We start from the raw sequence: 27117 nt of genomic DNA on the forward strand, positions 1-27117 counted from the left end.
ATCCAGTACGGACATGGACATGAGATACCTAAATAACTATAAAGTATCCGTCGTCAATAGCATCTTTGAAATTTAGGGACTAATTTATCAAAAATAAATTAAAAGAAAAAAATCAAGATCAAGAAGAAAACTAAAAGAGCTACACTGTAGAGGGTTGAACTTTGCAGTCTCGGCTTGATTGTGGATTACAATATTTATTTATTTTTTTCCTTTTGATTATTATTTTTTCCCCATTGCATCCAATCATGTGCTGTTTTTTATGTTTTGTGAGCTGATAATCTCTTATCCTGGGGGGGGGGGGGGTTAGATTTTAAAGTTTTTATAAGATTTAAAATTTTGATTGTAGAAAAAATTAATGAGTATGGTTTGAATTTGTAGTGTAGAGATAATTAAAAGAAAAATGATAATTTAGAAGTAAAAAAAAGGGGATGGCTATTCTCGGACTGGCACAAAAAATTATGTGTTGTCCATGTATTTCCCTTCAACTTCTATTCTGGTCCTCTAAGTTTTTGAACTTTCAATTGTAATCCAAAATTTTATTTATTTGCTTTTCAATACATGCGTTCCCGAGAGGAGAGAGAAATTGAGTGTGTTTAGTATTGTGGTAGCTGTTGTGGTTGTGATTTGAAAAAAGTTGTTTTATAAAAAGTACTTTTAGTTGAGGTTGATTTGAAAAAATAGGTATTTGGTTAAAACTATGGTTGAAATTGAAGGTTGAAAAAAAAGTAATTTAATGTGTTTGGTTAAGAATGCTTTTGAAATTGAGGTTATAAAATAATTTTAAAAAATAAATATTAATATTGATGGTTTTAAATTTAAATATTGTAAAATTAATTACTCCTATTACATCATGAAAAAAATAATACTTTATATAAAATATTTTTTATTATTTCATTAAACTATTTATAATTCCATTACGTATGAAATTCATTTGATAAGAACTACAGTTTTTATAATTTTTTGAGCGTGTAATAAAATTAGATAAAATATTATCAGATATAAAATTGATATTAATATGCGAATGAATTTAATTCACTCTATAGTAGTTTTTCGAGAGAAAAAAATATTGTTCACATCGCGAATGAATTTAATTCTCTAAACTAGTTTTTTTTTTTTAAAAAAAAATTAATACAATTAACACACTTAAAAAAAAAAAAAAAAACCTTCGGACAGTACAATTCACTCATGGACAGTGCAGTGAATTTACACTGTTCATTATTTTTTATCCGCTACGGTGTATGAAAAGCAGGTTTTTGTAACTCTTCCTTTACAACGTTTTAAACGTAAAAATCACATGGGTTTCCATGCACAGTAAATCAATTTTTTTTTATTACCAAACGGCTACGGACTGCGTTTTAAATAAAACGCAGCCGCAGCCACGCAGACAAACGAAGTCAAGTCATTAATGGACTAAGGAAAAAAGAGAGAGCTATAGATTGACTATTTTTTAGTAATAAAAAAATATAATCATTGTTTTAATGGATTTCATTTAATAAAAGGAGTATAATTTATATATTTTTTATATTTTCTATTATTGGAATAGAAAGATTAGGACTCGTAAAGTTTTTATAATCCGGTTAAATTTCTATTCTTTAACTAATTAAATGTTGATTTAAGGTTAAATTGGGTTTATTAAGGTTTTTAAAGGGTTTTCCAAATGAAAAAAATTTGAAAATTATTTTTTTGGATCCTGTAAGTAAGACCTTGACTTTCTAACCACTTTTTAATTGTTGCAATCTAGATTATAAAATAACATGTTTTTTGTTTTATATTTTTTAAAAATAAATAAATAAAAGGATGAATAATAATAATAATAAAAAAATAGACGTGCGGATCTAACCTTCTGGACGCAATGCATTCTAGATTTTCTTTCTTTTCTGTTAGGTGTGCTCTTTTATGTGGATTTTTTTTCAACATTTTTTTTTAATTTAAAAGCATCATAAATAAAATACTTGACATTATATTTAGATTAGTAGTTATTTTTTCTATAATTTTAAATAATATTTTACTTTTTTACGAGAATGATAGCAATTTAATTTTCAATAATACATGACATGCAAAAAAAATAATATCTGCTCATGGATATTTAATTTTAATAAGTGTTTTGTTTTTTTTATTTTTTTGATAGATTTTGACATGATTTTATCACATTATTTTTTACCTTCAATCACAAAATATTAAGACATTGTTTTGATTTTTTTATATTGAAACTTGCTTTTGAGACCACAATGAATTTTCATTTAAAAGATAATATTTATGATTAAAAAAAAATGTTATCAATAATAATAAAAAAAAAGATACATCACTAAGAAAATAAAGTTTAAATTAGAGAAATCCCTTTTTTTCTACTTATTTTAAATAATTGAAACTCTTAACAAACCTTTTATTTTAATTTTGGTTGTCTTTTATTAAAAAAAAATAGACTACTAATAAAAAGTTATTTCATTATTTTTAAGAATATCAAGTCTTTTTCATGGTGATATTATCGATAGATTTATGAATACTTATTTATTAGTCTAATATGAAGAATTTTTAAAATAATTTGCTCATTAATATTAAATAAAAATAAAATATATATTTTTTAAAAATATTTTATTGTAAAACTTTTATGTATTTTTCTTAAATTTATTATTCCCATACTTTTTCATGTAGTTGAGAGAAATGATTGATTCATTATTTTTTAATTGATATATACTTTTATGATTATAATAATTTTTTATTTTACAATATGTTTTCATGAAAAAATTTGTAAATAAGAAAATTATTGGTTTTTAAATATATATTTTTTCTTCTTGAGTCTATATTATCGTATTTTTCTTGATAGATGTTTTTTTTTTATTAAATGAACTATGCTGCAATGAAAAAAAATTATTTTTTTATCAAAACTACATGAATTAGAGAAGGCAATTTTAAGAAAGATAATACATTTTTTCTCAATAATTTATGATTAAATAAAAAATAAATTTTAAGAAATAAACTTAACAAACTTAGTTTCACGAATGATTTACCATGAATTGGTTTGACGTACAAAACGATGAAGTTTTAATGTTTTGTTTCTCCAAAGTAAACTCATCTTTTTTAAAAAAACAAAATAATAATTAAAGTATTAACTGGATCAACTTGGTCACCCTAAAAATTCACGCGATTTTAGTTCGAAACTCGGCGCAAGCCATAGCCTCGGTTGATGAGTCACCACGAGTAGGTGCATGACTCGGACCGGATTAGCACTGTCACATAATCCCGGCGCAGTACAAACACAACTGCCTAGTAGTAAAAAAAGCGGACACTCACAAAGAACCTGAAAGAAAGAATCATAATAACACTCTCTCTCTCTCTTCCTCCCTCACTAAATTCTGTCCCTCGCTCTTGTGCTCACTCACTCTGTTGTTCTCCACCCACTCTCAGTATCTGGTCCAATCATCGGCTAAAAAAAAATCGGGTCCGGTCCGTTCAATCGAACCAAATAAATTGCAACTCTGTTCAGGTTTGGCTAGGGTTTGTTTTCTCAATCGTTTGATTTTTTTACAAATTTAGATTAAATCACTAATTTATTTTCAGCTCAATTTGCAATTAATTTGCAGGTTTTTTTTGTTCATGTCTCCTACAAAACCTAGTTTTGCTCGTATACTAATATTAGTGGTAGCTACTATGAACCTACAAAACATTGAATTAGCGTAACTGAAGAATGCCGGGGATTCCTTTAGTCACTCGTGAAACCTCCTCGTATGTGCTTTTTAAATAATTAATTTCTCCTTTTTTTGGATTTGAATAATTTTTTTGTCGAGTGAATATTTTTATTTTTTATTGTTATTGGAAGATATAGCAGAAGCACGATAGATCAGATGTGCCGTGAAGATGGACGTGGTGGTGGTGGTGGTTTGCATTTAACTGAAGAAGAAGAAATTGCTGCTGAAGAAAGTCTTTCGATGTATTGCAAGCCTGTTGAGCTTTATAATATTCTTCAGCGTCGCGCCATTGGAAATGTAATTATATTTACGTATTACTTGATTGTTTTTTTCTTTTATGTCGTTATTTGTTTTGCGTTTCTGATTGAATATACTTTCTTTTTGTCTATGAGGTAGCCGTCGTATTTGCAAAGATGCTTGCGGTATAAAATACAGGTGAAGAATAAAAGAAGGTAATGATGTTCCTTTCCACTGTTCTTTAAGTTTGGAGTAATTTGCATCAGTGAAATATTTTTGTTGAAGCTTTTGTATGAGTGTTTGTGTTTAGCTATATGAATTGTAATCAGTTGTTTTGGGATTTAATGATACGGTCCATGTTATAGTTGTGTAAGGATGCTGGCTTATTTTTGTTGATTAAATTTTGAGGATGTAAATGATTTTGAGGTGCTTACCAGGTTTCTTTTGATTAAACTTGTAGAATACAAATGACAATTTCGATGCCTGTTACTCTAAATGGAGCTGTACAATCACATAGTCTATTTCCCTTGTACATTTTGTTGGCAAGGCTTGTATCCAAAATTGGGGGTTTAGAGGTAAGAATGCATCTATTTCCTTATCCTAGCTAGATTGATGTATATCAATGCTATTAGAGGTAGTATTATGTGGTGGTTATCTATTTCTAATGTTCCACCTTTGCTTTTGTACCCTGCTATAAAGTATTCTGCAGTATATCACTTTAGTCGACCGTGTGTTCTGACCAACTTTGCTGGAGTCGAGGGCAGTACTCAAGCGCAAACAAATTTCGTTCTCCCTGAGATGAATAAGCTAGCATCAGAGGTCAAATCTGGCTCACTGTATGTCTTGCTTGTCAGCTTTGGTATGCATTCATATATTTGGTTGGTACTTGAGAACTTATCTGCCATATAAGAATATTTGGTCTCACTGTCATTGTTATTTTTGGCAGCTGGGGCCCAAAGTTCTATGCGTGGAATTGATTTAACCAACGGTCATTTGGGTATGGAATTGTTTCCATGTGAGATATGCTTTGGTTCCTCAACTACTTCTTATATGATGTCACGTGGAAAGTGTTTCAAACGCATGCTATACTATTTTCTTGTAACTGGTCTGTTTGTAATTTAAGAAATTACTATAGATGTTTTTAAGGTTCAAAATTTTTTCTTTCTATTCTACATGGAGAAAAAAAGTAATAAAACAGACAATATAATGACAAAATGCCATGTCAAACAACTCATTATCACAATCTGGGCCTTGCTGATGGGGTTTTAATTGCCCTTTTCTTTTTTCTAATAGTTGTCTTTTTGCATCGTGAAATCCAGTTTTCAATTTGAAATATTGCTTGTACATGGCAGAAAATGTTGGAGGATGCTGTCTATTGGGGAAGATACCATTAGACTCGCTGTGTGATTTTTGGGAGAAGTCACCAAATTTGGGTTTGGGACAACGAGTGGAGGTGACATCTCCTGTTGACATGAATGCTTGCTTCTTAAAGGTAAAGCACTTTAGCTCCTGTTTAGCTAATTATTTTTTCATATTTTTCTTAAACCCATGATGTTTTAATAAGGAGACTCCATCCTAACTGACTCCACACTATTACCCATTAGAGAGGCTGGACCTGATTCATCTTAGTTTACAGATGCCGTCACAATATAGGTCTAATCATTGCCTATAACACAATGTCAGGTTAAGCCTGATTTTTTTGTTTGATGTCATTATTCAAAGAACAAAATTAGCCATGGTCTTATCACCACCACATCACTCTGACAGGCCAAGTGGTGTTGCTCCTTTATCCTCTGCCAAATGGCCCGTGTAAAGAAGCTACTAACTTCTGGTGTTCTTGCATGCTTTCACGAAGTTTGACAAAGACCTGTAGACTTTCTACTTTCCATGCTGTTCTCAGCTGTAGAAATGCTTTACATTTTCTGCTGTATGATTAAATAGTGATGGTTGGAAGCTGACATTAGCATCTTCTTGGGCAGCCTCATGACCGGGAACATTACTTGACCTGAATAATTTAAGCGTGTGATTTATTTGTTTTGTGCAGTCTGATTTTCAAGGACTCATCAGATTCCATTTTTATTTTGAGATTTAAGAGTGGTTTTTTTGTGTTTCTCTTCTTGCAGTTGACTTGTTTGACCGAGGACAACTGTGTTTTAATTCAAATTCCATTTAATTCTGAAACTGTGGTTTGTTCTGTTCTCAAAAGTCTTTTAGTTGGATAAATTCAAATTCATTTATTATATCTACTGCTAGATGTTTCTTTTCTGACAGAAGTATGTATTTTGGTTGTTTGTATTTACCAAAGAATACATCACAGCTGCAAGTCAACGTTTCTGCAGAAGAGGTTGGGGCTAAGGAAAAATCTTCTTATCATTCATACACCTGTGGTGACATTTCTTCTTCATCGTTGTCTCATATCATTCGGTAATCTCTCTTATACATCCTAGCATCAAACACTTTTCAATTGATATTGTTTTTCTTTATTGCACTGGTCCTGATTTGAGAATTCTTTGTTTTCCTATATGAGTATGATAAAACATTTTCACTTGTATTATGTAGGTTGAGGGCAGGAAATGTGATTTTCAACTATAGGTATTACAATAATAAGTTGCAGAAAACAGAAGGTAAAACTAATTTTCTTTTCTTTGTTTTGTTTTAATGCATTTTAATGTCTTATGGGTTCACATTTTGGCTTAGATGGAAGAACTTATAACAGCTTCAATCTTGAAGAGAACAGATTTTTCCTTTTGAACTCTTCAATTCCTTGATAGTAGATATCTGTTCAATTGTTATTGATGGGTCTCTGCAATTTAAGTTTTTTCTTGGGCTTCTGGATTTGTAAGCTCCTTTTCCTCTTCTTCTATAACGTGTTGGATGTCTAACTCGCAGTAACTGAAGACTTTTCCTGCCCATTCTGCTTGGTAAAATGTGCAAGCTTCAAGGTTGGAGGTTTTCCTGATATACTTTTGTTCCCTGTGATGAAAACAAAACCATGACTGTCTTTCTTTCAGGCTGAGTTCCTATGTTGAGTTCCATATAATTGTTTTTTTTTTTTTGCTCCATAGGGTCTGAGATATCACTTGCCCTCATCACATGATCTCTTCAACTTTGAATTTTGGGTTGGTAAACTACAGGAATCTTGGGTGAATTCAGTTCTTTACGTTTGATTTCGGTTCTTTACATATTTTGTACTATAATGACCATTCCTGTGTATGTCTTGCAGATAACGGAAGAATTTCAAGCTGTAAATATATTTGTGAAAACTGATATTTGGAGATCTGAGGTTAGAATAATTCCTCCTATAATAAATTCTTCTTGGCATTTTATTGTTACTTCCAATTTGCAATAACAACAGTTCATATTTGAACTTTTATTTGTCCTATATATGTTATTTTTTCAAGTTACAAAGTCAACAAGCATTTACCATATTCAGTTGGTCTTTATGCTCCTATTATGAATTTTTCATGTGAAATAAAGCAAAACAAAGAAAGGGTAATATTGCTTGTTTTAAACAGAAAACTTAAATGTGAACATATACATAAATATATTGCTTCCTTATTAAGAGCTTTAGAGCATCGTTTAGTTTAGTGTCTCATAAACATATAAATACTGGAAATTTTATGATTTGCTGGAAGGAGATTCTCGTGATGCTTAATAGAATGCCATGTAAAATGAAACACTAAAATAAAAGGAGAATACAAACATACACATTACATTGTTTACATTACCTTGAGAGATTTCTAGGATTTGTCTGCTTTAGAGCATAAATATTGGAAATTATATGATTTGCTGGATGATAGGCGAGTTTCTGAGTTTATCATTATTAAGGCTGATAGGAAAATTTCTGTCATTGTTGACTTTATTCCATATACATACAAGTCAAGTAAAAACCATGGGAAAAATTAAGTGGTCTATGTGAACTGCTAAATATGCAATTTGGGGAAAATGCTTGGCATCCATGTGAGGTACAAAGCATGGTATATATCCTATTTGTTTTTTTTGGAATTCATATGCCAATTTCTTTTTATTCAGATTGTTGCAGATGGTATTGATCCAAAACAACAAACCTTCTTCTTTTGGTAAGTCTTAGATTTGTCTTGCTTGAAGTAATAAATTGATTCATCTTCTGTCAATTTTGTTGATATATTACAATACCATGGACTGAAATGGGTCTGTCCATATTTACCCATAGCTCAAAGAAACCAAAGCGCAAAAGACCCAGGAAACTTGTTCAAAAGGCAAAGAATGTACTTGACAAGACTCTGAGCAGGCAACAGGGAGCTGGTGAGCTGCTTGACAAGATTGGCGGTATGTGCTTTCTACTTATGTACATGAATTGTGCTGATGAATGGCATCCTTGTAACGAAATCTATGGAAATATTTAGACAATGGCTTAATGCGTAATCTGCTAGATTTTTTATTTTTTGTTGTCATGATTAGGAATCTTGATGAACAATGAATACATAAAAATGACAGCTCCCTGCACTTAACCTGGCAGAAAAAAAATTGTTTTTCTGCTCTTCACAACTTCAAAATTTGTCACCTCTTTCTTCCATAATAGGTACTGGATAGAGGACACATTTCAAAGCATTATTCTTTTGGGCCAAAAACATAATTTGGGAAAGCATAGGGTGGGTGTAATAAAACAGAGCCATTTGATTCATTGTAGGACTTCATTATCTATCTTTATTCCTGCTGCAAGGTTTTGCTTTGGGAAGGAAATGAAGGAGCAAGTGGCATTTTTTGTACACTTGCCAGAGTTTGGAGTGGATGTAGCTAATGGGCACCTAGTAATTGGTTGGTCTATTGTAAAGAAACTATGAGATATTTTCAATCGATTTATCAAATGCTATGCTGTGTAATCATAGTGCCAAATTTTACAATTCTGTTATTTGTAGCTGTGTCTTATGCTTGCATGCTTCACTTTCTTATTGTATGTTTGTTAGTTGAGAACCTTATTTATTTGAGTGCTGATGTCTCAGGTGGGAAGGATTTGCAAACCGCTAGCATGTGTAGCAGAGAGTATGGAGAACACATTCGTTCTGGTGCTGATGTTGTGGGGGTTTCAGGTTCTGCAGCACATGCATATCCTGATGCTGAATGTGCTCAATTGGTACCTGGGAATAATCTTGCACCTCCTGCCATGCTACAATTTGCAAAGACAAGAAAATTATCAATTGAACGGTCTGACATGAGAAAGTAGGTCTCAGTTCATCTTTATTCTTGTAGCATATCTTCTTTCTTAATTCTAAAGTCAATTGAAAAATGCACGAGTAGTAGAATCTCCATTTGTTAGGTCTGGTCAACAAGGATGAAGTGCTGCATGGTCAGTTAATTTGTTGCACTTGTTTAGGCTGTAATATGTGACTCAAATTAAAATGTTATTGAGTGAATGTATCCTTGAAGTAGCCAACTAACTTGTCGGAGTATTGTTGTAGATTGTAATTGTTCTATAGGTTGCAGCTTATTGTTTTGTAATACAGAGTGTGAATTACTTTTCTAATGTATTTAATCTGAGGTAGTCACTTTATTCATTGTTTATTGCTTGAAGCTTATAATTTGTCAGATTGATAAATATTTTTGGAAGCTTAAATATGGGTTTAATCTAACTATTATCTTTCTTCAGCCGTACACTCCTTCACAAACGACAATTTTTTCACTCACATAGAGCTCAGGTGAGTAATGACCGTCTTTCAATAAACAATTGTATTTTGTCATTTGCTTTACTCTTAATCTATGCCTGTTGTTGAATGAATTGAATGTTAGGCTTTCTTCTGAAGTATGTGACTGGCATTTATTATTGATGGACAAATGTCATGAATTCCAAACTTTAGTTAGAGTGTGCATACTGGATATACCTGTGTTAGTGTTTTAATGCATGTGACACCTTTGAAGATTCTAGCCATGCACCTGTCTTAGGAGAGTTTATTTAAAATGTCTACTTCTAACAGTTAAGACATGCTCATACATTTTTTTGTATTGTCATGTTAGTATAAATCATCAAAATCAATTGGTTTATCTTGATGCAGATTATTAAAAATAGAGGTGAATTCCTTGGGGAATCATAAAAAACTGACTTTTTTTATTTAGTTTTCCTAAAATGTCAAGCATGTTGCCGTATGCTTTGCTGAATATCAATGTCATACATGTTTGAATCGGTCTCAACTGTGTGTGTGTACTGTTCTCTTCGCTACTCACAGATTATTTTTTTTCCATGTTCTCATTGACTCTAATGGAATTTGACTAGTTTTTGTAATTTAATTCTAACTCTACAATATAAAAAGTAAAAGAAAATCTATGAATTACTTAGATTCTATGGACAAATTTTTGAAATTGATGTTCATTTTGTTTTCTTAAGCCAATGGCAGTTGAGCAAGTTATTTCAGATCGGGATAGTGAGGATGAAGTTGACGATGATGTTGCAGATTTTGAAGACCGAAGGGTATGTTTAATGATTAAGTTGCCTAATACTAGTTTGGTACTCTTATGATGCAATTTTGAAACATGTTTGTGCATATGGTATACATGTTACCTTTTTCCATTGGATTGATTTTCTGAGCTGAAGTTAGTCCCTCTTGAATTTATGAAGTGATAAGATTTAGGATGCATTAAGTTTAAGCACTTATTAATTTATCATCATTTAACAATATTATTTTCAAAATATGTAGTACTTTTTTCTTCTCTAAGATAATAATTAGTTGTCGACATATTACTAGAGATCACAAACAGAGTCAACCTCATGAGTCCAATCATCCTGGACTCCCATCAATTGACTCATCAATTTATCATAGCTAAATAATCAAATATAGACTAATTACTAAAGAAATTAAGACATGTATTAATCAAAAAAGAGAATCTGACATATAGTGGAAAACATGATTTTTACTCGTCATTACAACACTACTTCAATTTCAAAATAAAACTCATATTTCCATACAAGAAGTGACATCTGTCTAGCACAATTCAAAAGTAGCTTGCATTTCCATCTACATACCAAAAGCCGCAGTTTATATTTACATAAGAGAACTACCTAACATATACTAAACAAAGCTGATGAATAGCAAGTCCCACCGGGTATGTGAAGTACTTGCAATGATTAGCCAACAAGGTAAAAATATAATTAACAGTTGACGTGATTAAACAATGATTCTTCTAAAGATTCTTTCATGTCAATATTATTAATTTTCTTATGCAAGAAGATATTGTGTCTATTTATTCAATGAGTGATGATACAATCATTAAACTCATTAGTCAGTTGGTTCCTCATCTATGGTCCACATCACTTTGACCATCCTCACCGGATGGTCAATTATTCCCACTTCATCAATCATTCCATCAACAATCCTTCCCTCGGATGTTATCCTTTCTAGTAATCCCTTTTTGATTACCATGAATTTCTAGATTAGTTGCCAGTAATTCCGGCACTCCATTTGAGTGCCACACACATTACATCTTCCAGTTTTTCATATGAAAGCCAATATCCATCTGACATCTATTCAGATATCATTTATTCCAGCATTCTTGATTGAATGCCACATAACATTCATTATGGCTTTTTATATAAAAGCCAATATGCATCTGATATCTCTTTCATATATCATTTATTCCAGCATTCTCGAATGAATGCCACATATCATTCATTCCTGCTTTTTATATGAAAAGTTGGAATGAATGGTATGTGGCATTCAATCGAGAATGCTGGAATAAATGAATAAGTGATCATTTGTAATTATAACAATTATGGTAAAGCTAGTTAAGTAATGAAATGATTAGTTTAATTATTATGGTACATTAGGTAAATATACTTAATATTTCATATTAAATCATAACGAAATTTACAAACTGAATAATATTTTTTTTCTTTTCTCAAGGTAATAAGACCTATTGAATATAATTGCGATGAACCATTTGCTAGTAGCACAATTATAGAGTAATTAGTTATGAAATGATGAAATAAATTCTTACTCCAAAATAAGTAAAGACACTTGATGGTCTGTAACTTGAAGGCACTTAATTATAATGCCTACATGTAACCATAGAAAAAGGCTGTCATGAATAATCTATTATGCTGCAGATGCTTGATGATTTTGTAGACGTGACTAAAGATGAGAAGCAAATGATGCACTTGTGGAACTCATTTGTGAGGAAGCAGCGGTAATCTTCTCTTTACACACTGCCTTGAATTGGTATTTTGTTTCTCGTGTAGATCTTTGTATCCGTTTGTTGTTATTGAACAAGATTATGTTTGGGAGGCAAGTTATGGGTGGGAGAGTTTGGGGAGGGGGCATTTGGAAGCATGGTGAATTGGGCATTATGCCTATTCAACACCACTCTCTTCGTTTCAACTGTTTTGGATCTAACTAACATTGTTTTGCATTTGTTTTCACATAGATATAAAATTGTGCAAACTGTCTCGTTTTGAACTTGCTTTTCATTCTGGCAGGGTGCTTGCAGATGGACATATCCCGTGGGCATGCGAGGCATTCACGAGATTGCATGGACACAACCTTGTCCTAGCCCCAGCTCTGATTTGGTAAGTCGTCTTCCAATTTTAATTTGAAATGTCTTCATATTCTACTCTGGTTGTTTCTTTTTCCTATTCAACTTCCCCTCTTATACGTACACACAAGCAGATTATGTTCTATCAGTAATTAAAGCACTTAAAGAAATTCTCTGGCTCACCCATTTTCAGAGCCAGCAATTTTGCATATCACTTATTCTAATGGGCTTGACAGGTGTTGGAGATTATTTATGATCAAACTGTGGAATCACGGACTACTTGATGCACGGACGATGAACATGTGTAATATGATTCTTGAACAATTCCAAAAGCAGGATTTGGATCCTATGAAAAGCTAGAGCTTGCATGGACAAGGAGGAATAAAATTTGCCTTTCCATTTATTATTTTGTTCTTGCATTTAATTGTGGGGCTCAATTGCCTACCTTTCCTTTCGTCTCTGTTCATCATACTATGCCCCTGTTGATCTACTAAGTTCATATACACAGAACCACCAATATCCACACGATGAAGTTTTGTTTTATATTAAATATTTAAGATCGTGCTGATTGCTAGAGAGTAGCTGTTCTACAATTTTCTTTTTAATCTCTACGTTATGTCGTGCAGTATTTTTTTTCTTTTCTAGATTGCATGAAGATAAAGATTGCGCGCTTATAAATAGGAGATGGCAAGAGAAAGAATTCTTGTAAATTGTTTGAGAGGGTTTTTTCTAGACTTCTGAGGCTTTTTACCTAAAACTCAATTGAAAATAATGTTTGATATATTTTTGTGAAAAGTCCGCATATCTGCCCCAGCCATCATCCTATTCTCTATCAGGTCCCCAAACAAACAAGCTCTCAACTGGGTCCCCACCTATTGGACATTAGTATTTGCCTTAAGATTCTTGCCTTCAAAATCATTTAAAGAAATTCTTGAATTTTAACAATGGAAACTAGTTGGGTAATGTTTGATGGGTAATCTGATCTAGATTTGGTTTGTTCAGGGAGCTAATTTATAATCATATGTAGTTGGGTAATTTATCCTTTGCCCTTAAATTCATACAAGCTTTTCCTAAAATGCTCAAATCATATTTGTGTCGATATATATGTATGACAACGTATTTTCAATACCAGAAACTTATTTTTGCTTTCATCCTCCGAATGTTAAAGAAAAAAAATCCGAGTCGATTAGTAATTTAAATTAAATAATATAAATTCAAAAATACAAAGAAATTGACAATGAAAAAAAGCTAAAATAAATCTAACTTGATTTCATTAACATTACTAAATAATTCAATAATAAAGAGTTCAATATTAAAAAGTGAAATTGAAAAAAAAAAAATAAAATTTTTTTTTGGTTATCTTGCAAATTTGGTGACTAAACTTATAGAAAAAAAAATAAGAAAAAAATCTAAAAATTACTTTTTAATAAATCATTTAAGTTCTAGCAAGTAAAATATTGAAGTACAAAAACAAATAAGTATTCTATAAAAAAATCAAGAAAATAAAATGAGAACAAAAAGGAATAAAAACATAAATAAAAATATAACTCTGAAATTTAGAATCACTAGCATAAGTTTTGAGGGGAGAAGAGAGGGGGGAAAAAAACACTACTTGTGACAAATTACCCCATTACCGACATCACGCGCCACCCCCAATATGAAAGACTCCGTGGCATCGGGAAGGAAATTTCTAACCACTAAGCTGCAGAAACTACGTACCCCATTTACCTCCATCGTTAGTTCACATGCCAGCATTGTTTGGCGTTTGCCACTAGCTAGCTAGCCATAAACATGATCTATTTAGTTTTCCACTAGAAACTCACTTGAAAGATACTAATGGAAAGGAAGATATAAAGGTTAAAGGATATCAAATTAAAACCAACATACCAGAAATTAAGAAGTGACATCATTTATTACAGACCCAAAATTAAGAAGACAGCAAACAGCAAATTATTTAAGATCAACACTCACAAAAGACTCGTTAACAAGAAGCAAATGACAATGACACTAAAAATTAGAGATTACACAGCCCAGTAAATAGATCCTCCAACAAAAACACATATCCCTCGCAGCAATTTCCTTGATCTCCACCCAAAACTTCTTTAAACATCAGTACTGTTCTTTCCATCGAAAGAGGGTACAAGGGAGATCGTGACGTGCAAGTCTTTCAAGGTGTCTAGTGGGCAGCTTTTACCCCAAACTGCTCACCCCGTTCTTTCATTTCCCTTGCCTTACCAACCAGCTTCATGCCTGCTTGGTCCAGCTGTGCTGCCCCTGGAGGATGCCTCCCAGTAACATACCTTCAAGAGGTCCATTTCAAAATATTACGCTTATACTAAGCCAAAAATCGAAAAGAAAACTAATGTACGTACCTTTACATCCATCACATGACAGTGATTCCTGTCACGCCGAAGCCACCAGAGGCTAAGAACCCCATAAGCAAGAGATGAACTGCTATCATAGCAGGAACGATAACTGGACTGAATATGATCAGCAATGGAGTGGCTATGGCCAACAGAATGACGGTGGCAGTAAAGGTCAAACTGGAGACAACTAAAAGAAACCCACCGGTAGTGACAGCAGTAGTTGCCTTGACTACTTGGTGGGACCTTGGTTGTTGCCGTGGTTGCTTTGATTTTTGAAGATCAGCCATTGATGCTGGATCAAACGGTGTCTGCTCCAAGTAAGATTTTATGAGATGAAAATCTGATGGTAAATATATATACAGATATGCACATTGTGTGCGAGAGAGGTGGGGTTATAAAGAGAGAAGGCCATAGGCACGTGTCAAAGAGAGATGAGGCACGTGTTGAGGAGATTGTCATACAAGGGTTGCATGCAACCCGAATGTATTAATTTTAGGGCACGATCGATGGTTTTTGTTTTATATGAGGTTGTTTTGAGAAATGAAATGAAAATGAAACTAAAAGACAGACAGGTTAGGGAGGACTGAATCCAAGCATATGATGATCATCCCCTCTGTAGCCTGCGCTCGAGATAGCTGCAAGAATTTTAATTGAATGAATTTTAAGACAGAGAATTTTTTAACAATATATATATATATATATATATATATATATCATCCCTAATTAACAACCAATAACCTGTTATTAAGTTTTCTTCTTCTTCTTTTTTCCTCCACCTTTTATCCAAAATTCAAGCTTTGCTAATTATTTCTAATAATAATCCTGTCTCTGTCCAATAACATTGCTTCCCAAAATGAAATCTTGACAAAAGAAAGACAAACAAGATAAAGCACTATTCCACACAAGTGGTTCAAACTTCAAATATCTCCTTAATCGCGCGTGGTCATGCTTGGGCACTTTTTCCAAGGCTCTGGACTTTTTATCTTTTTATCTTCTTTTTTTTTTTTAATCTTTTTTCTTCATTGAATAGGAAGGGGTCTAAATCAAACCTTTTCCATTAGGCTTATCATGATACTTGCCGTAATCAAATTTTGTATCCCCCATTTAAAAATAATAATAAAAAAAAATCCTTGGGAGGTTGATTGCGCGGTATTAAATGATTAGAGACCGAGTTGATTAGAAAAGAAAAGGAAAAAGATGTGATGTCGTGTTGAATATTACCTTCCACCTCTCAATAGCCTTTAAATTTCGCCAGTTTTACACCTAAAGTCACAAACTGTGACCTTTTTTTATATATATCTCAAGGCTAAAAACAGACTCTCTTTGCCTCCATGATTTTAAATTATGCCAAAAAAAAATTTGCAGCCTTCACTCTACTGCTCCAAGAAACACACGTTGAAGCAAAGCTTGAGGTTGTTGTAGGAGGTCCTGAGCAATAACAAGCTGGAGATTTTTGTCCTCTTCTTAGCCACTCCACAAGACAGAGAAGTAATGTCCTTGGTGAAGATCAATGGTGGAGAAAAAATGGAGAAGTATCAATGATTGAGATTCTTTTGGTTTAGGGACCATTGAAGACTCTCTCCTTTTCTATAAGACGAGAGAGAATTACAGAAGAAAATGGCCCCTGTTACTACTCTCTAAAAGCATAGAAACTGTTCCTCTTTTAGCCAAAAAAGCAGTGCAAAAACCCTCACCCACCAGCAACAGCCATTCATCCCCTTCCCAGTTACCACTGCCACCATTCCACCTTTCCTTCCTCTAGCTTTAATAGAGATCATGTCCATGTCACCTCCTATTCACGACCAAACCATTTCCCTACCATTTTTTCCTTCAGCAGCAACTTCATCCTCCCACTAAAAACACCTCACTAAACAGCTATCTTCATCTTCCCACCCGAAGCCTCCATATCTCCAGCCCATTAGACCAACAAAATTAAACCAACGAACTCCTCAGCTATGGCAGCCCCAACAAACAATAAACCGTGACCTGTAAACCTCTCATCTCCTCCTTCCAAACACCCAAGACAGTCTTCCTCGCCTTTTCAACCGTGAGAAGTAAAGGTTCTTCCTCCCGTGTAGCGTCAGTAACGCCCAGAAGCAGTAGCAAACCTCAACTCCAGCAGCGTCTCCTCAGTCCAACACCTGCACCGTGACCTTTTTTTTTCACACAGCAGCATAGCCACTCACCGCCAACCAGCTCCACTTTCATTGACACCGAGAGCAACTCCATTTCACGGCAGCAGTAGTGCAGCGTGTTCCTGTAGTTTCACAGCCACCAGCTTCTCCTTCTCCAGTGACAGGGAGCACCACAGCAACGAACACAGCTGCACCGTGGACCACCAGCAACCCTGTCGTGAACCATACCATCACTACCGTGAGCGGCCACCACTGACGAGCACCACCACCGGTGACTCCCTCAGACCAAGTAACCCCCGCTTCCCCTTCCTTCTTTCCTTGATAAGTTTTGTTGCACGCAGGATGTGAATTAATTCACATCCTGCTGTTGTTAGCTTTTGCCAGCGTTAAGTGGGCGGGGCCCTCAGTCCAGCCCACCTTTAAAGAAGAAAACATGTTGGTGGATCGTTTGCCAGCCCAACCGAATTGGGCTAGTCTTGGGTTTCGGGCCCAATCAGCTTTAGGCTAAGAGTATATTTAGAAAACACATCCTAATTCCTTTCCCTTAGTTTTTAAGTAGTTTTTACTTTAGCACTTAGCCATATAAAGCCTTAAATTTATTATTTTTATGCACACAATCATATCTCTCAAAAATATAAAAATTATATTTTACTAAAAAGAATATATAAAAATATATGGTATAATTTACATTTTATATGCGCGCACACACATACCCACACAAACACACAAAACAATATTCATAAAATATATTTGAATGCACTTTTAGATTTAATAACTAGTTTACTGGATCCATGAGAACTTAGTCAATATTATAATAATCTCTAAATATTTTAATTTATGAGAATTAATAGTCAATATTATGGTATAAATATTGGATCTATAAAAAAGCTGGTATTTAAATACAGAAATTGACTAAAAAATTCTTAGAATTATTTTGGATATTCATCAATTTTAATTAGGAATATTATTTTTATCATAATATACAAGTTGTGAAAAACCTTTTTATCTTTCATGATAGATAAACTCTCTCAGAACACCTACATGGATTTTTCCCACAAGAATTTATCTGAATATATAAATCCATAATAAATTTAAAATACCATATTTATTCATGAGTGTAAATTTTTGTTTTGAACCATATATATATATTATCGGTTAGAAATTCATCAACACATTTAAATTACATTCAAAATATACAATTTAAATTATTTGAGATAAGATGCCCTAAATCTGCTAATATTTTTTTTAACAACAATCAATCATTTATTTTAAAATTTCAAATAAGATCAATTCAATAATAATCTTAAATCAAATATATAGATTATGATTCCTTGATCCCAACACCGCGGAAGCCCGTGTGATAATACTCACCTACAAATTTCAGTGTTGATGATGTGGTTGACTGAATTAGGAAAGTTCTACCAATGTGCTCACAAGAGGGCTATCCATTCATAAAAGCAGCCTGTCATTGTTAGCTTGTAAATTTCTAGTCGAAATACAAGTTTCCAGTTGGCCCTACCCTATTGGCTCGTTAATTATCAACGACTATAGATGGAACTCAAGCAACCAACCCAAGTCATCAACAGAGGTCAATCCTAGCTAATTAAGAAGTGGAAAAAAAAAACCCTACACTGAAAATGGAAGATTAGCTTACCTAGTTTGAAAACACGGTAGAAATTATATTTTTATAAAATTTTAAAATTTTTAAAAAAAATTTAATACAGATTATATATTTTGAATCGTTTTGATAAACTGATGTCAAAAATAATTTTTTAAAAAATAAAAAAATATTATTGGTATGCATATCAACATGAAAAATTATTTAAAAAACAATTGCTATCACACTATCAAAGATACAACTACATCTTTAGAAGTTTATTCCTTTCACATTATTGAAAATACATCCCCTTTTACCCACAAACATCGATCTTTTCAACCAAAAAGATTTCATCAATCTAGCGTATAACATCACATTTGATAAATTTTGTATATCATCATCAACAAGAAATGTAATCAAGTTCTCACATTGGAATTCAACGGAGTGAAGAATGGATTCAATCTGATACTTTAGATATTTTTAGTTGCCTATCAGCCATTGATCAACATTTGTTCACATTAACTGAGACATTTTGTTTGATTTGCAAGAAAAACTAACGTGGCTTGGAATTTTTTTTATTCCTTTCATACGGTTCTCTTCATTGCTTTTCTTGACCTTCACTTTCATGAGTGGGAAGGAAAACAACATGGGCAAGGTGTTCATAAAGACTAATTGTATGCTTTATTGTTAAAAATGAAGAAAGTTCCCACGAAGACTTTAGACCTAGGAAACTTCATGCGATCTAAATCTTCGATCTCCAAGACTCATCCACTTTATACACTCTTGAAGAATGAGCCGGCGACTCATAGGCAGTGGCTTGGTTAAGGGAACCCACCGGAGCCGTAGCGAAAGCGAGTCTTCATAGGGCAACTGTCACTGCTTATGGACCCGAACCTGGGTGATCGACTGAAGCTTGGGTGAAACTAACCGAAACTGATGTTGAAGAATTCAGCGGATGAGTTGTGGTTAGGGTGAAATGCACTTCGAATAGGAGAGCACTCATCTTAGGGTGGGCTTACTACTTAGATGCTTTCAGCAGTTATCCGCTCCGCAACCCAGCGTTTACCGTGGGCACAATAACTGGTACTAGCATCCTTCCCGGTCCTCTCGTACTAGGGAAATGTCATCTCAATGCTCTAACGTACTCACGACGTTCTGAAAGCTCAACCAATTGTTAAACAGATAGCTGGATAGCTAATTTGCATAAAGTGGCACAGATTTTCTTGTTAAACTCCATAGTGTCACACAAGTTATTTATTGCTCAATAATCAAGTGTTAAGAAGATAATTAGGAGGAAAAAAATGGTTTGAATTTCATCACATAGATTTCTCAAATGACGTGAAAATATGTGATCAATTGAGAGTCTTGAGAATCTCGAGTTGGCCGGCTCTCCCTTCTAGTTTGGCTCTCGGGAGTTATTACTCATCTATAGATCATATTCAAGAGTGTATCCATAATATAAAAAAATAAACTTATATATTGAATTATCTCTAAGAAATTTAAAACAATAAAAACATGATGTATGTGGTTTTGATCGGTGAATCTGTAATAATTAAATTATGTGAATTACCTAGCAAGGTCTTTCATGAAAGATGGTTAAGCCCAATAAAATGCTTGGGTGGCATAAAATGATTGACTTAATAAAAAGGCTCATGACTTATGATAGGTTCATTGGAATGTGCTTGAATTTGTCTAAGAGGTTCCAAATACCTAACTTTACCAGGGGAGGGGACGACTCGCTGTAACAAGCCGGTGCTTGAAAAGTCTTCCAAATTAGACCTGGAGTGTGTTATTTAGCCTAATTTGGTTTTTTTATTTTTGAATTTCCTTGTTAATTTAGGATTTTTTTTATTACATTATGATTAGAATTGTTGTTGAGATTGTTTTTTAAGATTTATTAAGGAGTTACAAATCTCCTAGAGAAATAAAATACTTGAAGATAAAATATTTAATAATAAAATATCAAATCAGAATTTTAAAGTGATGATTTTATTTAATAAAATTCTTCTATATTATTTACGCTTCTTGTTTTTCGTATACGTCGGAGAACAGGTAAAGTTGAAGAGAGAGAGAGAGAGAGAGAGAGTAATTAACAGTTGACGAAGATCGGTCACGTTATGTAATTTAATCATTGAAATGTTGATCGGAAAAAGGGATCCATAGATAAATGTTGCTTCTCGTTCGCAACATCTCCCGATGAAATTGCCTGGGACTCGCATTTGCGTGTATAATTGCTTTTGTTTGCTTGTTTGTTTGAAAAATAAAGAGTTTTTAGGCATATTTGTCCAAAAGTACTGAAACTCCATTTTAGATTAAAAAATAATAATAATAATCGTACTATGCACAACAAAGAGTCCCATTCTCTGTCACTACAGAACTCCACAACACCGCAAACCCAAACTAACTGACCAATAACTGCTCACCAAGTGGCATTATATGGTGTGCAACCTGAAACACATTAGATCCCCTCTCCCTTTCCAGCTCATCTCCATTAGCCACCAAGATTCTCCTCGTCTTAGCCGAGCCACAATCCACAGCCGGCAAACCCGTCTCCGGCTCTCGACGCTTAGTCGTAACCCTAACTGGGTCCGGCTCATTAGACCCAATCTTATGTGGAAAATTAAGCAAAGCCTTCGACCCACGCATTCTATAAGCCGCCCTATCATAAGCCAAACCCGCTTCCTCCGCGGTCTCGTAAGTCCCGAGCCACACTCTTGCACCATTCTTAGCCGGGTCCCTAATCTCAGCCGCAAACTTCCCCCAGGGTCTTTGCCTCACTCCTCTATAATGTCTCCCCTTGGCCACCACCTTCTTCGAAACAGCAGCTTCATTCAATCCACCTTCTTGAACCAGTTTCATGGGCTCGGCTTCCGGCTCCAGCTCGTATCCCGGCTCGGCCTTCACGACACTTGGAGCTCTTGTTATTGTTGCTGTTGCAGTGGTAGCAGTGGGTGAAGTTAGGTCTAACGGTGACCATCCAAAACGAACAGCGTCTCTGAGGGAATTGTAAATGACCATGTCTTCAGAATCATCCACTTTTAATGGCAAGTCACCCCATGTCTCGGTTAGGCAAGAAATGAGAGAACTAAAGCTTGGACTTCTATGCTGACGATGATGAGACAGAGTACTAAACTCGCACAATGAGGTAACCTCGTTCATTTCTGTTTCTCTTTTGTGGCAATCGAATTGAGGTAGAGGGTGTAGGATTAATTTGTTGTGTTAGTTTATGCAAGCGAGAGAGAATTGCGATTGTTTTGCTATAGGAGAGGAGAAAGGATGAAAGAAATCATAGACTCCAATTTAGAAGAAGATGGGGGACTTGATAAGGGGGTGGTATATATATGTAGTCGGAGACGGAGGGGGAGGGGGAGGGGGGGGGTGAATGGCAAGTTGGTGGTGATGTTTTGTCGTATTTATTTTAATTATTCAATTGCTAGTGCCAATGTGCACTTAATTGCCTTTTTTTATCTTTTTGTGTGTGTGTGTGTGTGTGTGTGTGTTTCGATGAAATTTCAATGCACAAGTGGGCAAATGGAGAAGGGTGGTTGTACCTTGTCGATCATGTGGGAGGGTGATGCCATTATCACACGTCATCCATTCGCCATAACCCATGCTCGAGGGCATCTAGAAAAGGAATTTTTGTGTTACACATTTGGCTGAGGTGGAGTGGTTATGTCCAAATAAAAGTTTCACTTTGGTAAGAACAGGGTTGTTTCTAAGCAATGAAGCATGAAGAACTGGAGATATAATTCCAAATTAACTCATAATTATGGGGGCAATTCCTCGAGGATTATGGGGGCAATTCCTTATTAACTCATAATTATTGCTCGTTGATGCTGGAGGTTCACGGATGGATGGAATTGACCGCAGTGTACAAGTAGGAGCTTATCAGACTATTTGGCTTTAAATATCGGTCCGTACAAATGGCAGCAACTTTGATTCCATCTAAAAGAAAGAAAGGTGATCGCAAAAGGGAAGGGGCAAAGCGTGAAAGGGACGTAGTATAGGTACATTAGCCCTAGCCATGATTCATGACTTCCTGAGGATAAGAGCTACAAAGTCAATCTTCATAGTAACCAACGACCACTATAGATTTCTGTACAATGTTGCCACCCGAAATGGAAAACCTTGTTCCACGTGTCTTGCTTGAGATAACCCTTCTTTATTCAAGTATTTCTTCTTCTTCTTCTTTTATGAAAACATCTTATGATATTGTTTTTAAATTAAGAAAAAAAATACAACAAATATCAATTAAAAAAAACCATGACTATAATTTTCACACGATTAGAAAAAAAGAATGTTGATCTACGAAGATCATTTAAAGATCAAAATAAAAAATAAATAAATATTTATTTATTCTCATTGAATATTTATGAGTATTTTTTTAAGAAATATTTGCATGTTAGTTGATATATAATAATTCACCAAGTAACTTTAAATATTACCATAAGAAGTATAATCTTGTTAAAAAAACTATGGAACAATTGGATAAATTTTAAAATCTTATTTTAATTATTTTATTTTTAGTGAATTTCAATCCAAACAAAAAAAAAAACTTAAAAAAATAATAAATCATTTAAAAAGAGGTTAAGCACTTGGGCTTGAGAGAATCGGCCTTGATGTTTGGGATAAGATAAAAAGTCATAGGTGCTCTTAGCTTTATTTTTTAAAAAAAAAAAAAAAAAACAAGGGATGGCAAGGTTATTTTTAGTAAAACAAACAATATGTTACCTATCAAAGCAATTGATGTGTCCTCTAATTTAACGACTATCTCTAATACCTAGAAAGTTAGGGTTTAAATTTCAGTATCTCAAAAACTCAAATTTCAATCTATTTTCACCTAAATTTATCTCTAAAATATTCTAAAAACATTAATAAATTTATTTTCTTATCCCAGAACACCCCATGTCACTTTAAAAATAAAAAACCAAACCAAACAAAAACCTTGATAAATTTATTTTCTTTATCTAAAAAACACCCCATATCACTTTAAATTTAAAAAATTAAACTAAATCATCTTAATTGAACATACAAGATTGATATCTTTTTTTTTCTTCAAAATATGGCTAGCTGGATTTTTCTCTCTCCTATTTCTTTTTCAATGACTTTCCCTCCCTTATTTAAGCATACAAGATCTAAATTGCGAAAAGAAATTGAAGTTTTGGATCAAAAGTTATAATCTTGAAATAGTAGGGATCAAATATATAAAAAAAAAAATCAAGTTTTTAGATACCAAACTGAATATTTTCATGCCTTTTGAATAGTAAAAACTAAAAAGGGCTCTATTTTCTTAAGGTGTTAATTTTGATCTCTCTCTCTCTTTTTTTAATTTCTCTAACTATAACCTAAAATTTGATTTGGTCATATTAATCTTTAATTTAACGTTAAAATGTCCTTGGACACATAATACACACGAAAGCATGCAATACGAAACAAAATTCAATAAATAAAACCATGATTACATCACTTTTAAGGATGAAATTGTGAAGAAAGAAAATTCAATGACTGAATTGAAAAAAAGAGACTTAAAAGGGAAAGAGTGGCTATAAACAATAACATGAATAGGTAAATTATGGTTGATGAATAGTGTTTTACTACAATAAAATACTGATCCAATTTAGTTTATTAGTAGTAATGACCTGCAATCATTTAATTAGCCTATATTATTTGGCACAAAGATTGGTGGCGATGGTAGTGGTCCTAGTTTTTGGAGTTTTGATATTTTAGGAGTGATGAAGCTTTTGAATTAGTGAAAAAATTGAGAATGATTGTTTAAAAGTGAGATTTAAAATTAATGCATGGAGTAGTAAAAGTTTCTTACACGCATAAATTATACACTATGTGTTTCTGATGCTATAAAGTTCTTTGGAAAAAAAAATATCAGTAATAAATATTTTTAGAGGTGCACACGTGTATATTATAATTATAAAAAAAACTAAAATGTAAGGTATTTTTCTACAGTGTTTTGTACTGTTCACCAAGATTTAAAATATTGTAAATTGCATTGCAGTGAATAGTGCAATTATAACTAGTCATGTGACATGAAAAGTTTAATTTGATCCTTGAAGTTTTTTTATATTTTTATTTATATGATTCTTATAGTTTTAGGTGTTTATATTTCAGTTCTAAAAAATTCTATCTTTATCATGTTTCATTTCTTGAATATTGAATGAAAAAAGAGAAAGTTGTCAGGAAAATAATAAAAATAAAAAAAAAACAAAAAGATTTTGAATGGTCATATTTCATCCATAATAAAGGTGGGTTTTAGTGTCCATATATTCATTTTAAAAAGAAAAGTTCAATAAAGATAATTTTATCTTTTAATAGTGCTAGAAAAAAGTAGATTAGGACCCAAGCTTTTTTTATTATTTATTTTGATTTTCAGTTTTTTATATTAATTAGATATTCTTATGATGTTTTAGAGTGTTTTCAAATGAAAATACATTTAAGTGACTTTTAGAAATTTTGTATCTTATTTTTCTAATCACCAAAATATATTTTAGAAGACTATACATCATTTATCTAGGGTGATCACATGTCATCCTTGTATGTTTTAAGAAAACCTTACGTCAAAGAATTATAATTTGCCTTTAAAAAAAAAAAAAAAAAAACCTAGGCAAACAAGTCTAGTTATCTAGGCCTGGGCATACCTCAACCTTTCCTTTTAGACCAGGTGCACAAGCTTACCATAGCGAGTCATTCTCAATAATTTAATTTGCTCACTCATAGAAATTAAGATTAAAAGCCTCAAAGTTTCTAAATAGAATGGTGGGGCTATTGATAGTTTCTGATATTATTTAGGACGTGGGTGGGATCCGAATTATTTACTTAAATTAAAAAAACCCAAACTATATAAATAATAGAATGTGCTGGCAGTGAATCAAAATGATCTGATAATTTTCAAAACACAAACTATAAATAATGTGAAGTCAAATGTGTGCCTTCCGAGTAACTTCAGAACTCGACCGTTGTTTAATGCTGAAAATTGAATATTTGTTACGAATTGGCATGTGGAAGATCAAGAACATGATCTTGTTCTTATTTTTATAACTAAAAAAAAAGGCTTCAAATTCTAATTTAATGTTTTTAAATTGCAAATCGATGGTTTTAGGCTGAAATATTAGTCGTCGAGAAATCTGGGTGCTGCGAGAGGTGCTTTTGGTGGGCGAGAGATTATCCATGTAATGTTATTTATACCTTTATATTGTTGAAAGCGAGAAGATAAAATTCCTCTATACGAAATCACAGCTGAAAATTTAGACTCTCCCTGGTCCTTGCATGGATCATTAATAATAATAATAATAATAATAACAATAATAATAATAATAATAATAATAATAATAATAATAATTCAGTTTGAAAAATCACATCCCAGAACAAGAAGCAATATTCCAAGTTGCAAACTAATGGTTGGCGTGTCAAAACAAGTGAGATAGCCAATAACGTACAGCCAGATGCAATTAATTAATATTCATTTTTTTCAAACATTTGAAATTGAACAATCTTTATTATATTACATGGTATTCGTGTTTGATTCAAAAGTTTCCCTGCTTCCTGTTTCTGTATATATATTCTCGCCGTGAGTAAGATTTTTTTTCCCCTAAAACAATATGTATATACAAATCTTTTCAACAGATTTTTGTAGTTAAAAAAAATTTAAATTAAAATTTTAAAAAATTTATACATACATATAATTAAATAAATAAAAAAATAAAATAAATAAAAAAATTACAAACAATAACTACAAAAAAATTTAAAAATAGATATAAATCAAAATAAAAAAAATCACAGATAAAAATTATAAGGAAAAGCCTAAGGACATAGGCGGGCCTTCAAGACCAGGCTTGTATATCTGGGGTGAGTTTTCTTTTTATTTTTTTAAATAAACAAATGACATATTTTTTTAAAAAAATATATGCAGTCAACAAGCTAAAATTTTGGCACAACTATGGTGACTGCAAAATCAATATTGTTTTTATTTTGCTCAAAACCCTCAATTTTTAAGTCATTCAACCCCAAAACACTTCACTAACATCCACAAATCAATTCATCAACTTAAAATACCCAAAAAAGGGTCAAAAAATCCAAAATTAAATCGGGTTAGATTCATCTTTCTTAGCTTGGATTTGTTTTATCATGCAATATTAAAACTCCAAACTATCATTAAGCTTTTATTATATCATGGAACTGTAGACACCAAAAAATTTCATTTTAGTAGTAAAAAAATAGTTTAAATAGTAACTTTATCTTTCATCGATGGAGTCCAGAACCTCTCTCTTTCCTCTTTATGATGAGGGACTAAAAAATAACACAAATAAATTTTTTATATCAAAACTATATTTTTTTTAATTTGAAGGGACCTAAATACTATAATATGTGTTATTTTTAAAATTTGAAGACTTAATTGTAATTTTCATGAAATATCTGGCATGCCATCTGTGTTAGCGTCTTTTTTATTATTATTTTTTAAAAAAAAATTTATTTTTATCTAAAAAATCAAAAGTAATTGATTTTTAATTAGAATTAAATCATCAAAAAATTAAATTATTAAAATAAATTATTAAAAAATACATAGTATATCCACTCTGCCTGCTATA

The 27117-nt window shown here is 32.7% G+C and overlaps 3 protein-coding genes across 10 annotated transcripts; 1 reads left to right on the forward strand and 2 right to left on the reverse strand.

Moving 5' to 3' along the window:
• The first annotated feature begins 3212 nt into the window (after positions 1–3212).
• Positions 3213–12998, forward strand: LOC118049111 (polycomb group protein EMBRYONIC FLOWER 2). 8 transcript variants are annotated; one of them, XM_035059000.2, is made up of 22 exons: positions 3221–3484; positions 3582–3723; positions 3827–3983; positions 4083–4138; positions 4384–4498; positions 4623–4782; positions 4870–4920; positions 5276–5415; positions 6047–6109; positions 6229–6347; positions 6483–6547; positions 6813–6865; positions 6989–7066; positions 7147–7206; positions 7956–8002; positions 8116–8231; positions 8906–9122; positions 9550–9598; positions 10282–10365; positions 11998–12077; positions 12367–12456; positions 12659–12998. In XM_035059000.2, exons 2-22 carry the CDS (start codon positions 3686–3688, stop codon positions 12780–12782), a joined length of 1962 nt encoding a protein of 653 aa, XP_034914891.1. In that variant the 5' UTR covers positions 3221–3484; positions 3582–3685; the 3' UTR covers positions 12783–12998. The 8 variants fall into 8 exon arrangements, 7 of the variants coding, with proteins under 7 accessions (XP_034914893.1, XP_034914891.1, XP_034914889.1 ...); XM_035058998.2 differs by having other exon boundaries at positions 3222–3484; positions 3559–3723; positions 3818–3983; XM_035058999.2 differs by having other exon boundaries at positions 3222–3484; positions 3824–3983.
• A 1600-nt stretch (positions 12999–14598) lies between these two features.
• LOC118049112 (oleosin Cor a 13-like) lies at positions 14599–15075 on the reverse strand. The gene is made up of 2 exons (XM_073408368.1): positions 14810–15075; positions 14599–14722 (listed from the first exon to the last, which is right to left on the reverse strand). The coding sequence occupies exons 1-2, from the start codon at positions 15073–15075 to the stop codon at positions 14599–14601; spliced, it is 390 nt and encodes a 129-aa protein (XP_073264469.1).
• Positions 15076–20800: 5725 nt separating this feature from the next.
• Positions 20801–21894, reverse strand: LOC118049113 (ethylene-responsive transcription factor 2). Its single transcript, XM_035059005.2, has one exon. It carries the CDS (start codon positions 21677–21679, stop codon positions 20921–20923), a length of 759 nt encoding a protein of 252 aa, XP_034914896.1. The 5' UTR covers positions 21680–21894; the 3' UTR covers positions 20801–20920.
• Between the last annotated feature and the right edge of the window lie 5223 nt (positions 21895–27117).

The sequence above is a fragment of the Populus alba genome, chromosome 3 (genome assembly GCF_005239225.2).
Source record: "Populus alba chromosome 3, ASM523922v2, whole genome shotgun sequence".
Lineage (NCBI taxonomy): Eukaryota > Viridiplantae > Streptophyta > Magnoliopsida > Malpighiales > Salicaceae > Populus > Populus alba.

Coding starts and splice junctions, on each gene's coding strand:
- LOC118049111 (XM_035058998.2), top strand. CDS start 3,686: ATGCCGGGGATTCCTTTAGTCACTCGTGAAACCTCCTC. Junction 3,724..3,817: donor GTCACTCGTGAAACCTCCTC/GTATGTGCTTTT, acceptor TGTTATTGGAAG/ATATAGCAGAAGCACGATAG. Junction 9,123..9,549: donor GAACGGTCTGACATGAGAAA/GTAGGTCTCAGT, acceptor ATCTTTCTTCAG/CCGTACACTCCTTCACAAAC.
- LOC118049112 (XM_073408368.1), bottom strand. CDS start 15,075: ATGGCTGATCTTCAAAAATCAAAGCAACCACGGCAACAACCAAGGTCC. Junction 14,723..14,809: donor GTGACAGGAATCACTGTCAT/GTGATGGATGTA, acceptor GACCTCTTGAAG/GTATGTTACTGGGAGGCATC.
- LOC118049113 (XM_035059005.2), bottom strand. CDS start 21,679: ATGAACGAGGTTACCTCATTGTGCGAGTTTAGTACTCTGTCTCATCAT.